We start from the raw sequence: 13,702 nt of genomic DNA on the forward strand, positions 1-13,702 counted from the left end.
GCGCCTCAAAGTCAGTGAGTGTGTGAGGGTGGACATTGGGATTGGGCCAAGGTTTTCACCGAGCGTGTGATCGTGTGATCATGTGATCATGTGACCCATAGGCGTAATTTATGGGGGGGATGGGTGGGTTGCAACCCACCCAATAATCCAAACCAGCCACCACAACCCCCCCAATATCATATCATAATTATTTATAATGATTGCCAAGTATTATAAACACAACAATGTGGTAGATTTTCTCAATTTAGCAGTAAAAAGTAGTGACGTTTGTCTAGAGGTCGGCATCTTTGACGATGCTGGGGGTATTGTCATACATCGCTCTCATTCGGAGAGAGACTCGATTGTTTTTTTTTTTGTTGTTGTTTTTTTTGTTTTGTTTTGTTTTTTGTTGTTTTAATGAAACCGGGACACTTTCCATTGAGCCCATCGGTGTGTCCAATAAGAGACTCGTGTGCCGTCACATGATGGGCTAAAAGCCAATAGGAGAGTTCTGTGCGGTCACTTGATCAGCCAAAGATCGTCTATATAGATGAAGATGATTGTTCCATGGCCGTGTATGATCACTACTAAGTTTATGTTTGTAATATTATATATTTATATATATTATATTTATCTATATAATTGAAATATTTAAAGATTTTCTCATGCGGGGCATGTCCTCAGACCTGCTTCACAGGTGGAAATCTCAACCCCCCCAATGTTCAACTCAAAGTTACGCCCTTGATGTGACCAACATGTGAACTACACTGGAAAATATATTCTGCTATAGCTGCTGGAAAGTGACCCGCTGGCATAAAGAGACTTTATCAAACTCCCCGACTTTCCTGCTCAAAAATCCATGATGTTCTGGGAATCTGGTGCCCAGCAGGAACCCGGGACGACGCCCGGGCCTTTAGATCCTTTAATAATAATAATAATAATAATAATAATAATAATGATAATGATAAATAAAACCAGCTGCTCTCACCTTGGCCAGCCTGGCTCTCTTGATCAGGTCGTTGAGTTTGCGAAGCGCCGCGTTTCTCGGCAAACTCTGGATGTCCCTGAACAGATCCTGAGTCTCCGCCTCGAACAGACGCCTGGAGGAGGAGGAGGAGGAGGAGGAAGAGGAGGAGGAGGAGGAGGAGGAGGAGGAGGAGGAGGAAGATGAGAAAACAAAGAGAAGTCGGGTCACATCCACATGTCATGTTTTCATTTTAAAACAAAGCCGTCTCTGTCCACTTGAGCGTTTCAGCGCCGCGTCAGAAAACCTCCATCCGTGCTAACGGGTCAGAACACGCATCACATGACCGTGTGCATGCACTGGGCGTGTGCGTTCCGCTGTAAACAGGAAGACGACGACGTGGAACGAGCATGAGACGGGGTCACGTGACGGGGCGTGACGAATCAGGGAAGGACAGAAAAGACCCGACCAGGAAGTGAACGGCGGTGTCGGGTTGCTGCACCTGAACGCCAACTCAAATCCAACAAGTCCCATATTACAGCTTCCTGATTAATAATCTGCTCCTCCACACATTTTACCTGGAAGTTCGTCTTTATATAAATAAATAATTTAGTTTGTTGAATAAGGGAAACGCCTCCTGCAGGTGAGCAGCTCTCAACTTCTCTAATTCAAACCAGATTGGCTGCCGGCGCTGTCAATCATCCTCAGCAGAGACACCAGGCGTGTCCTCACAGCCAGGTGTCCTCACAGCCAGGTGTGTCCTCACAGCCAGGTGTGTCCTCACAGCCAGGTGTGTTCTCACAGCCAGGTGTGTCCTCACAGTCAGGTGTGTCCTCACAGCCAGGTGTGTCCTCACAGCCAGGTGTGTCCTCACAGCCAGGAGTGTCCTCACAGCCAGGAGTGTCCTCACAGCCAGGTGTGTCCTCACAGTCAGGTGTGTCCTCACAGCCAGGTGTGTCCTCACAGCCAGGTGTGTCCTCACAGCCAGGAGTGTCCTCACAGCCAGGAGTGTCCTCACAGCCAGGTGTGTCCTCACAGCCAGGTGTCCTCACAGCCAGGTGTGTCCTTACAGCCAGGTGTGTCCTCACAGTCAGGTGTGTCCTCACAGCCAGGTGTGTCCTTACAGCCAGGTGTGTCCTCACAGCCAGGTGTGTCCTTACAGCCAGGTGTGTCCTCACAGTCAGGTGTGTCCTCACAGCCAGGTGTCCTCACAGCCAGGTGTGTCCTCACAGTCAGGTGTCCTCACAGCCAGGTGTCCTCACAGCCAGGTGTGTCCTCACAGTCAGGTGTCCTCACAGCCAGGTGTGTCGTCACAGCCAGGAGTGTCCTCACAGTCAGGTGTCCTCACAGCCAGGTGTGTCCTCACAGCCAGGTGTGTCCTCACAGCCAGGTGTCCTCACAGCCAGGTGTGTCCTCACAGCCAGGTGTCCTCACAGCCAGGTGTTCTCTCAGCCAGGTGTCCTCACAGCCAGGTGTCCTCTCAGCCAGGTGTGTCCTGTCACCTGCAGCTTCAGTGATGCTGCAGCGGTGTTTTAATGCGCAGGGAGTCGACTCACTTCAGATTTCTTTGTGGTTAAAATCCAACGATGAGAAAATAAATAAATAAATAATCCCTTTTGGTTTCAGTCACGGTCACTTTTTTCCCAAATCTCAATCCTAATCTCTTTGCCCCTAAACAAAACAAATTCTGAGTACAGATTCAGACGGTGAGGCCTCCGTTCACCTGCAGCTCCATTTAAAACACAGTTCTGTGTTTTAAATGGAGCTCAGCGGCTCCCCCACAGGACGGAGGGGGCGTTACAGGCCTCAGCCGTCCCGACGCTCCGCGGCTCCAGGATCTGCAAACAAACCGAGCGCCTCCCTGCGTTCAGCCGAGTGAGAACACACACCTGCATCATGTTTCACACGTGTGACTGACAATGAATGGAAGAACAAACTGGTGAATCGATCTTTGGCTGAATGAATGAGTGAATGAATGAATGAGTGAATGAATGAATGAATGAATAAATGAATGCATGAGTGAGTGAGTGAGTGAGCGGCTGGGTGTCTGACCTGTTGTCGCTGTTCTGCAGCGGTTTGGCCCAGAAGGAGCCCAGGTACACTCTCACCACCTCGGGCGTGTTGATCACCTTCCCCAACGACCACATGAGGGCGCCGTACACCCGCATCAGCTGCTGGGTGTCCACCTGCCGGGACAGGTGAGGAGGAGGAGGAGGGGGAGGAGGATGAGGAGGAGGGGGAGGAGGAGGAGGAAGAGGAGGAGGAGTCAAGCTGCGTTAAGATAAACGTCACTGATCTTCAGAGGAAACACAAAAACACAAAAGTTTGGAGTCACTGCTGATTTTTTTTTGCTGTTTTTGAAAGAAACTGACTTGTTATTTATTCACCAAGACAAAATATTCATGTACCAATATGTGTTAGTCTGAAGTGTTTTAAATGTGTTACTGTGAATAAAAAAAATGCAAAAACGTCTCAGTATTTCCAGATGTGTGCACGCACTGCAAAATCTTACCAAGAGTATTTGTCTTATTTCTAGTCAAAATATCTCATTACACTTAAAATAAGACATGATCACCTCAGAAGTAACTTGTTTTTAGACAATTTTCACTTGTTTCAAGTGAAAATTTGTTTGTTTCATTGGCAAAATTTGCCAGTGGAAAAAGTGAAAATTAGCTTGAAACAAGAAACAAATTTTGCCAATGAAACAAGCAAATTTTCATTTGAAACAAGAGACAATTGTCTAAAAACAAGTTACTTCTGAGGTGATCATGTCTTATTTTAAGTGTAATGAGATATTTTGACTAGTAATAAGACATTTTTGACTTGAAATAAGACAAATACTCTTGGTAAGATTTTGAGTTTTTGCAGTGTGGTGTTATGTTGGTCCTACATGGATCGTTTTATTGCTGATAAATGGTCACGATGACGGCGGCAGACACCTGCACCTGACACCTGCAGGCCGCCGCCGCCGCTTTCTGTTCCTCTGAGTCTCAGACATCAAACGGCTCCACTTCTGCTGCTCAAACTTTCATTTCTCACAACACGTCGAGGCTCAGAGTCGCTTTCAGAAAAAATCATGTTGAAGAAAAAACAGATTTTAGTTTTGGATTGTGACGCTGAGGACGGATGTGAAACCGACTCGGCTGCAGATTTTAGCAGAGCTCGAGTTTGTTTTGCAGCCCTGAGGTCATGTGGCTGTTTCTGTTTGGACTGAAGCTCTGAGGCTCTGAAATGCTGGAAAAAATAAAGCGAATAAAAAAAAATTCAATCTATTTACGAAGCTTGAGGAGCTGTGACTGTAAATATTCAGTGAATGTAAGATTTTTCATTAAATGTGCAAAAGCCCAGGCGGCTCTGAGGGGGTCAGGTGAGCTGTCTGTCCGGATCATGTGGTCACGGTGGCCCCGCCCACCTGGTCGGCCTTGTTGAGGACGACTCGGATCTTGTCGTCTTGTCCTTTGAAGGCCTTGATGGCCTCGGAGAACTCGTCTGAGATGTCCAGCTTGTGGGCGTCGAACAGCAGGATGATGCGGTCGACCCGCTCGCCGAACCAGCGCAGCACCTCCGAGAAGTCGTAACCTGCGGGCACACGCCACGTTAGCATCAGCATCAGCATGAGCATCAGCATTAGCATTAGCATGAGCATTATATGCAAAAGCAAAATAATGATACCTCAGTTGACACCTCAGTTCTACTTTCTTTAAAAGGTACTAATTAAAACTTTTAATATGTAACTGTACTTTGTGTTTTTTGTCTCCTTCAGTACACTGAAGTGTACTCAGGTTGTTCCAGAGTACTACTGCAGTACTACCTGAGTACACCTAAAGTGTAAACAGTATGCTGGATTACAAGATTAATGCACATTGTTACTTTTGAGCTTCATCTGGGCAAATGTCATTAAAAATGAGCCGGATCAATTTAAACTAAACTAAAAAAAAAAAAAAACAACAAAAAACGAAATTCATGGCAGAACAAATTCTGGACATTCTGGACAAAAAAGAAAAAAGAGACTCTACATGTTTTTTATTCCCATTTTCTTTTAAAGTCCAAGCCAAACTCTCTCTCTCTGTCTCTCTCTCTCTCTCTCTCTCTACCTCTCTCTCTCTCTCCCTCTCTCTCATTTCTTTAACCATTAAAGTCTAATTAATCAAAGTTGACTGCAAAAAGGAAAACCCGTTTTCCTCTTTGTTACAGGAAACATTTTTCCTCGGTTAAAAGTACCTCCTCACACACACACACACACACACACACACACACACACAGTTTTCTATATTCATTTTGGAGTGAACCGCCTTCGGCCGTGACGAGGAACAAATGAGCGCCAAGTAACTTTAAACCCAGGGCGTGTGTGTGTGTGAGTGTGTGTGTGTGTGTGAGTGTGTGTGTGTGTGTGTGTGTGGTAACAGGGTGTGGTAACAGCTCGGCTCTGCACACAGAAACTCAGCAGCAGCTCTCAGCTCAAAAAGCTCCAGACATGAACTTTAATTTAATTCTTGGTCTGATTCTTGTTTCTTTTCCTGTTTTAAATTCGTCTGATTCCCCCCAGCGACCCTTCGCTCCGTCTATCTGCTCGTCCATCCGACCTCAGAGACAATAAACCGCATTTCCAGAGCTCCTCTTCCACAGAAACAACAACTTCATGGCCAAACCCTCCGACAGCCGAGCCGGTGAGCCGCTCTGCTCACCTGCTGGGAGGAACAGCAGGTGAAGCTCGTCAGGCTTCAAAGGGTTAAATCCTTTCAAAGCCTCATTTGACTCTGATGACCTGAAAATTACAACAAAAAAAAAAAGCAAAGGAAAAAATTCTGCAAGTCTGAAAAAAATTCAAATAAAACTAATAAGATTTAAATATAGGAGATTTAAAACATTTAAAAACAAAGATTTAACCAAAAAATTCAGAGAAAAAAAAAAAAAAATGAAGAGAGAAAATTGAGAGAATTTTTTTTCTTACTACACATTTTTTATCGCTATTATATATTTGGAATTACAAGAAAAAATACCATATATTATCTACCCCATAAAACAGAAAATTGCCAACACAAAAAATGTAAGAAAACAATCAGAAAATCAGAAAAAAAATTCAAATATATTTAGTATGAAATTACCTGAAAATTATTATAAAATTAGCAAAAAATTTTTTACCAGATTTATTTTATACAATTGTTATTCTAACTCTAAATTTAAAATAATTAAAAAAAATTAAATTACCTCTTCAAAAAAATCGAAAAATACAAAAAAGTTATTATTTCTGTCTTATTGGTGTATTTATTTATTTTATGTATGTAAGAAAATAACAAAAAATTTCCCCCCTAAAAAGTGTAAAATAAAAAGTGAATTTCGCTCTGTGGGGTTCAGCTGGATCATCGCTCTGGAGAAACGATGACTCAGGTTTTGTTTTTTTTCTGTGAAAACACCGAGACGTTTGTGTGTTTGTGCCGCAAGCCGACTCTCATCCGGATGGAAACGCCTCTGAAACGGAGTGTGGACCTTCAGCCAATCAGCATCCGGATACCAAACATGTGACAGATACGTGATTGTGACATTTCAACAGGCGTCTGCCTCGCTGCACCACGGAAAGGTCACCTTTACATCGTCACAGTTTACACCACACACACACACCTGCAGCCTGCACACACACTGCTGTACATCACTGCACACACACACACACACACCTACAGCCTGCACATACACTGCTGTACATCACTGCACACACACACACACACACACACACACACACACCTGCAGCCTGCACACACACTGCTATACATCACTGCAGTAAGCCTAAACACACACACACACACATACACAAACACACACCTGCAGCCTGCACACACACTGCTGTACATCACTGCAGTGAGCCTAAACACACACACACACACACACACACACACACACACACACACACACACACACACCTGCAGCCTGCTATACATCACTGCACAACGCACACACACACACACACACACACACAGACTGTGAGGTCGAAACATAAGACACACAGAATCAGCCTTAGTAAATATTTAACCCTGACTGCACTCAGCTGAGTCACCACACTGTTAACAAATATCATAAAAATAAATAGAATAAAATAAATATTATTTATTTGGGGTGAACTGTTCCTTTAATTTGACAACCTGATTCAATAAAGGTCCGATTAAAAAAAAACAAAACAACAATAACAATGAAACCTTCTGGATGCAGAGAACGCACTGCAGAGGAACGTGGAGAAATATCTTTTTTTTTTCACATTTTGGGTGAACTGTTCCTTTAATTTGACTACCTGGTTAAATAAAGGGAAACGTTTTGCTTTCCACAGCCAGTCATCAGCTGTTTGAGGTTTGTGGATGCTGAGGACTTTGTTCGCCGCATAAGCAGAACATTACAAGGCGGCTGCTTCGACCACAAACTCACATTCTGACTCTGTGCTGTGAAATCTGTTTGATAAACGGTTTGTTGACGTGGAAACTGTGTGGAGAACATCGTGAAGGAACCGAACATTAAAAATCAGCGGAATGTTCCTTTAATTCTTCAGTCTGTGTTCTCGTAACAGGACCCACATGCAGCACAAAGGCACGCGGCACAAAGCTGATAACCCACTGAGGCGTCGCATTTTTATCATCCAGTTTTACTCCTCACTTTTACTGGGACTGATAATTAAACTGGTTTTGGTGAACTGTCCCTTTAAAAAGCACCATCCCACAGGTTTCATGAGAAATAGAAAAGAAAAAAAAAAGAAGAAAAAAAAAAAACAGAACCTGCCCTCTAGTGTCCTCATCGTCCTTACCTGCATCATCCTAATGTTTTCTTTTATTTTTATTATTTATACTTATTTATCCATATATTTCTAGATTATTCTGTATATATTATATATAATTGTATATTATTTTATATTAATTTATATGACTTTGTATTCATTTTATTCATATTTTATTATTTATTAAAGGAACAGTTCATCAAAAATAAATGAATAAAAAGATCCTCGACCCTGCACACACACACACACACACACACACACACACACACACCACCTTCACTGGGGAACCCTTGAGGAACCCTTGAGGGACCCTTGAGGGACCCTTGAGGAACCCTGTGTTCTCAGGGTGTGCAGGCGGCTCTTCCTCCTCATGAATAAATGAGGCGCTCTGCTCGGGGCGGAGCCCGCCGGCGTCGCCTTACAGCCTCAGGTGTCGTGGGCGTCGCCCCACCAGCTGATCCAGAGCGAGCGCCGCCGCCGGGCGACCGAGCCGCAGCTAAACTGTCCCTCACTGATTTTTATTCATTCATTCATATTGTTTATTTATTTTGTACCAGAAAATCAAATAAAAAGGAATGGCTCACCAAACATGCTAAAAATAAATAAATTAAAAATGAAAAAATAAATAAATTCCCCACTTTCTCTACAGTGCGTTCTTTTTATCAAGATAGTTTTGGTGATTTAAAAAAAAAAATTTTTAATTTAATTTATTTAATTTGACTTTTATTTAACCAGGTAGCCAAATTAAAGGAACAGTTCACCCAAAATGCTAAAAGAAGAGGAGTAAGAAAGAGAGAGAGAGAGAGACAGAGAGAGAGAGAGACAGGGAGAGAGACAGACAGGGAGAGAGAGAGAGAGAGAGGGAGAGAGAGACAGAGAGAGAGAGAGCGGTGATGTAAGGCTGCCCGGTGAAGGTCACTGAGGTCGTTGCTGGATCACGACTCAGCGATGAAGGAGCAGTGGAGCCAGACGGCGGGCGGAGCTGGGCCAGACTGGGGCGAGGTGGGCGGGGCCAGGACTGGGGCGAGGTGGGCGGGGCCAGACTGGGGCGAGGTGGGCGGAGCCAGGACTGGAGGACTTTTGGCTCCTGGCCCAGCAGGACAGTTTGATTCAGCCAATACAGCAAATGTCCTCATCTGCTGACTCACTATGACTCAGCATTTATTTACAAGCCCCCTAACAGAGCAGAACATAGAACACAGAACACAGAACACAGAACATAGAACACAGAACACAGAACATAGAACACAGAACATAGAACACAGAACATAGAACACAGAACATAGAACACAGAACACAGAACACAGAACATAGAACACAGAACAGACACACACTGTGTGCCACGTTTCATTTTGTGACGGACTGTTTGCTCTTGGTGAACTCCTTTCAGAAGAGATGTAGGAGAGACAATGTGTTGTGTGTGTGTTTTCAGAGCCCTGAACCCCATGACACACACACACACACACACACACACACACACACACACACACACACACACACACACACACACACACACACACGCACCAGGACAGGGCTTCTTCCACTTTCACTTAAAGTAACAAGAAACAGAAGGGCAGAGGTTTTTTCCAGCTCTGTGACATCATCATAAAGACCCAACCAAACCACACCTCACACACACACACACACACACACACACACACACACACCTCAACATGACAGCCTGAAAAGCACAGAGACAGAGCCGAGCGGGCAAGAGCCCACTCCACCCTGCAAGTCCTCTGCAAACACACACACACACACACACACACACACACACACACACACACACACACACACACACACATAGAGCATGCACACATCAACATGTCAGCTCAGGGCTTCCACAAAACACGCATGTGAGATGAGAAAAGTGACAAATGTACAAAAACTGAGACGCCATCATGTAAATGATTTAATACTCGATGCAAATAAAACACGTCAGGGTCCCTGAGATAAAATCACTTCAGACGTGAGTCTCTGGGTCCAGAACACGGAGGAGTCTGAAACCCCGGCTGGTTTTAACACGTCTGGGAAACACAGCTGCACAGAACACACGCGTGTGGTTCAGCGCTTTGACAAAACATGCATGTTGGTCTGCAGCAGGACTGCGAGGCGACCGGCACCCCGACCGATAAAACACGACTGATCGCCTGGGAAAACGCTCCGGAGCGGCAAGTGGCCCCGGAGCGGCCCCGGAGCGGCCCCGGAGCGGCTTCAGAGCGGCTCCAGAGCGGTAGCCGTGATCTCACTGAAGCCTCCTCAGTTGTGTCGCTCGTGTTTAATCAGGTTTTAGCAGTGCCGGCCGCCCCGTCCCGTCCCGTCCTGACGTCAGCCTCGCTGTGGTGAGTCACAGTTGGCCTGCTAAATGTCTTCAGGAGGAATGCAGCCTCAGCTGAGCTCCGCTAAACGCTTCCAGATGGGGGGAACGCCCATCCGTCCCTCGCTATGGCCCAAAATCCTTCCCTCTAACCCTCCATCCCGCCCTGTAATCCTCCATCCCTCCATCATCCCTCCGTCTAACCTTCCAGCTCAGGCATTTAACTGATGCTCTCATCCAGAAAGACCTGGGGAATGCAGAAGAAGAGGAACTCTGCATGTCTGAATCACATAATGGCAAATATCTAATGTGCAACCCCTCCTTCAGTCACTTTTCTTTGGTCTGAACCGAAGTGGAAAAGCTCACTTCACTGAATTTTCAGATTTGGTTTGTTTGGGTTCATACTGGCCCATCAGACGTGAACACAACATGCACTGCACAAGCAGCTCGCTCACTGGACAGAGTCAGTTTGGTCGGTCAGGTTGGAGGTTTAATGCTGAACAAACAACAACATTCATCAAGCTGTGCAGCACCGAGACATTTTCAGGTTATGAGTTCAAGTGACATTTCTCTCACCTGGACAAATGAACTGAACTAAAGGAGGAAACGACTGCAGAGTTCAGATAAACAGATCAGAACGTGCTGTTTGTGAACACACCCTGAGAAACAAAAAAAAAAAAAAAAAAAAAATCTGCCAGTGAACAAGATGCAAAGAACACGGCATGCACTGCAACCCCCACCGGAATTCCTTAATGTAATTCCAGCATAGCTCTGTGTGGACTAGACCTGCCCCGAGGGTTTGGAACCACAAAGCTTTCCACGGTGATTCTGACATAGATCATTCTTCTGTAATGCTTTCTCGCTCCATGTTCCTTTTTGTTCCTACTTTTGTTCCTTCCACTAAATAAAAAAAAAAAAAATTTGATAATGCAGCCATTGGCAAGCGGACAATTCCCTTTTTCACATGCGGTTTCACAATCTCAAGGAGAGTCAAGAAACTGTGTACAGCCACGCATGAACACAATGTGCGGTCGAGCTCTGTCGTCCCCTGCAGCTGATGGATGTTTCTCTTCGTTCTCCGCCGGGACCGCGGCTTCTCTCCGCCTTCTGGCAACGAGTCCAGGACCAGTAAACGCTCTCCGCCGCCTCGCTCTCTCAGGCTGCACTGCAAAGCCTGCCAAAACGCAAAGAATCTCCTTTGATTCCACAGGAATTCCTCAAAAGTAAACGTGATGCCACACACTGAGAAAAGCGCCTTTGAGGAACCTTTACGAGCTCCTCAGACGGCAACGGCAGAGGAACCACGACGGCTCCCTGAGGAACTCCTTTCATGAGTTTATGAAGCCTGAGGGTGCTGCACTCCTGTGGGTCTGCTGGCAGCAAAACTCATTCCTGCAGATCCACATAGGATCGCGCTAAGTCAGCAGCGAAAGCTCAGAATATATTCTGAGTCATCTGAGTCGCATCGTTTCGCTCCACGCCCAGCACTTTACAGCCATCATTTAAAACCGTTTGCACAAAGTTTATGTTGCTGGAATCATGAAAAGCAGCCTGGTTCTGTGATGCTTTACTGATCCCCAAGGACAAAATAAAGTTTCTGGCTCGACGACACTTCAGCAGAGCGGATGATTTTTTTTTTTTTTGCACAGATGGAGGCTCCAGTTAAAGGATCGTGTGTCTGATCAGCACCCTGACACAGAATTGATGATTTTACATTGGTCATGTTAGAGTTATTTTATTTGGTGTCAGGCATCATGTTCTACATGCTGAAGACCCTGAAAACCTTTGGCTCAGGGTGAAAATCTCCAAGCCGACGTCCACAGGCCTTTCAGATTAAAATACACTCTAAATGATTACTGACCGCTCTGTGTGGAACCCCGCAGAACCAGTGAGTTCTCTCACAGCAATCACACACAGTTTGTAATTTACTCCTGTCTGTAACTCACTGATGCCTGGATCCCACTGCTCAGGCACGCTGAGGAAACTGATGAGGCACGGGTATTTATTATTAGTCTTTATTATTAGTCAACATTTTGCAATATTCTGCAACAAGTTTTCACGAAACTTGGATTCTCTCATGAGAACGTTTTCGTCAAGAAACCGTGACAAGCGGGGAAATCTGGTTTCTGAAATTTTTAAGCAACATTCACTGCAGTTCCCTCATTGAGTACAAGTGCAATAAATTCAACGCATGCATGACATCTTGGCAGCACTTTCCTGATCAGACGTGACTCAGCTTCCAGAGGGCTGATCATGCAGGGCAAAAAATGAGGAGGAAAAAACTGCTAACAGGTTCCTTGCAGAACTCCTGCTTGTCAGAGGTTTGTGGAAACTACTCAGAAACGAAAGCCACGTTGTTCCTCCAACGCCTCTCGGTCCGAGCCGCAGAGTGACACTTTGATCAGGTCACAACCAAACGTCTCCTGCAGAGGCCGTGACTCACTCCGGACGCACAGGGCCTCTTCCTGAGAAACAGCTGCTGGTTTCATGCAGCAGATGTGATGTCGAATGCTTTTCAATGACCTTCCTCTACGGAACAGAGCAGCTTTTTCTGACCCGTGGTTTCCTGTTCTCACCTGGGTCTCGTCACCCCGTTTGCTTGACCCGCCTCCTGTGTTTTCCCAGCCAATCAGCTCCTGTGTCTCCCCTCGTTCACTCCCTGCCACACCCTCATCGTCCTCCTTGTTAAGCGCGGGAAACAGAAAAGACTGACTGCCTTCACGGGATCAGTAAAAGTGGAAAACGAGAATCCGCTTTCAGATCTCCGGCAGTGACTCAGATCTGGAGCCCGCAGAACGGAAACCTCAGCTGTTCCTGTGTGTGAACTCACTGGTTTCAGATCTGCATTTGTAACGTCTGTGGTCAGAGAGAATCAGCGCAGGAGCTCTGCGGTTCGTTAGAGGAAGGAGAGAATGAGACACAGCAAAGTGACTGAAATAGAAATTAACAGAGAAAACATAAAAGACAGGAACGGTGAGGAAAAAACCGCAGGGTGAGAGCCAGAGAGATGGAAATATATAGAGACAGACGGAGCAGTGCTGATAGCAGGAAATATAAATAAATATATATAAATATAAATAAATGTAAAATATAAATAAATATAAAAAAATATTTTTTAGTGCAGCTTCGTTACAGGATGACAGTTTCTGTAATCTGAGCACAAAAAACTACAGAGGAACGGGATTAAAAAGTCCTGGCACAGAAATAAGATTTCATTAAATAAGAGGCAAAGCCACAGTGGCTGTTATGCAATGTTGTGCAATGTGTGTGCATGTGTCTATGCAGCACACACACACTCACACACACACACACACACACACACACACACACACGTCACTTTAACATGTAGCTGTAAAGGCTGACTGAAATAAATCTACAACAAACTTTTATCCGTCCCGTTGGCTCTGGTGTTATGAACCTCCTGAGCAGCTGATCGGGTCACAGGGAGATGTGATCTCCATGGGTTCTCTGCGTGACCTTTGACCCCTCGCTGCGGGACGGCTCCTCAGGCTGCAGGAGTGTTTGTGTGATTGATCTGGGCGGAGTGTCGGAGCGCTGCCGGCCCGCTAATGTGACTTCATACAATATGAGGAAACGAAACACGCTGCAAGGCTATTATGCAACGACACAATGGGCTAAGAGCGGGGCGTTCCCGATAGCTTAGTCAGCTAGTGCACACACACACACA

At 45.5% G+C, this 13,702-nt stretch overlaps 1 protein-coding gene across 1 annotated transcript in view; it reads right to left on the reverse strand.

The window, feature by feature from the left end:
* Positions 1-13,702, reverse strand: part of ehd4 (EH-domain containing 4) — a 40,089-nt gene that overhangs the window by 7,526 nt on the left and 18,861 nt on the right. The window contains 3 exon segments of the mRNA XM_030044099.1: positions 968-1,079; positions 2,996-3,129; positions 4,356-4,522. Coding sequence (XP_029899959.1) covers positions 968-1,079; positions 2,996-3,129; positions 4,356-4,522 — 413 coding nt within the window.

The sequence above is a fragment of the Myripristis murdjan genome, chromosome 22 (genome assembly GCF_902150065.1).
Source record: "Myripristis murdjan chromosome 22, fMyrMur1.1, whole genome shotgun sequence".
In the NCBI taxonomy this organism is placed as follows: domain Eukaryota; kingdom Metazoa; phylum Chordata; class Actinopteri; order Holocentriformes; family Holocentridae; genus Myripristis; species Myripristis murdjan.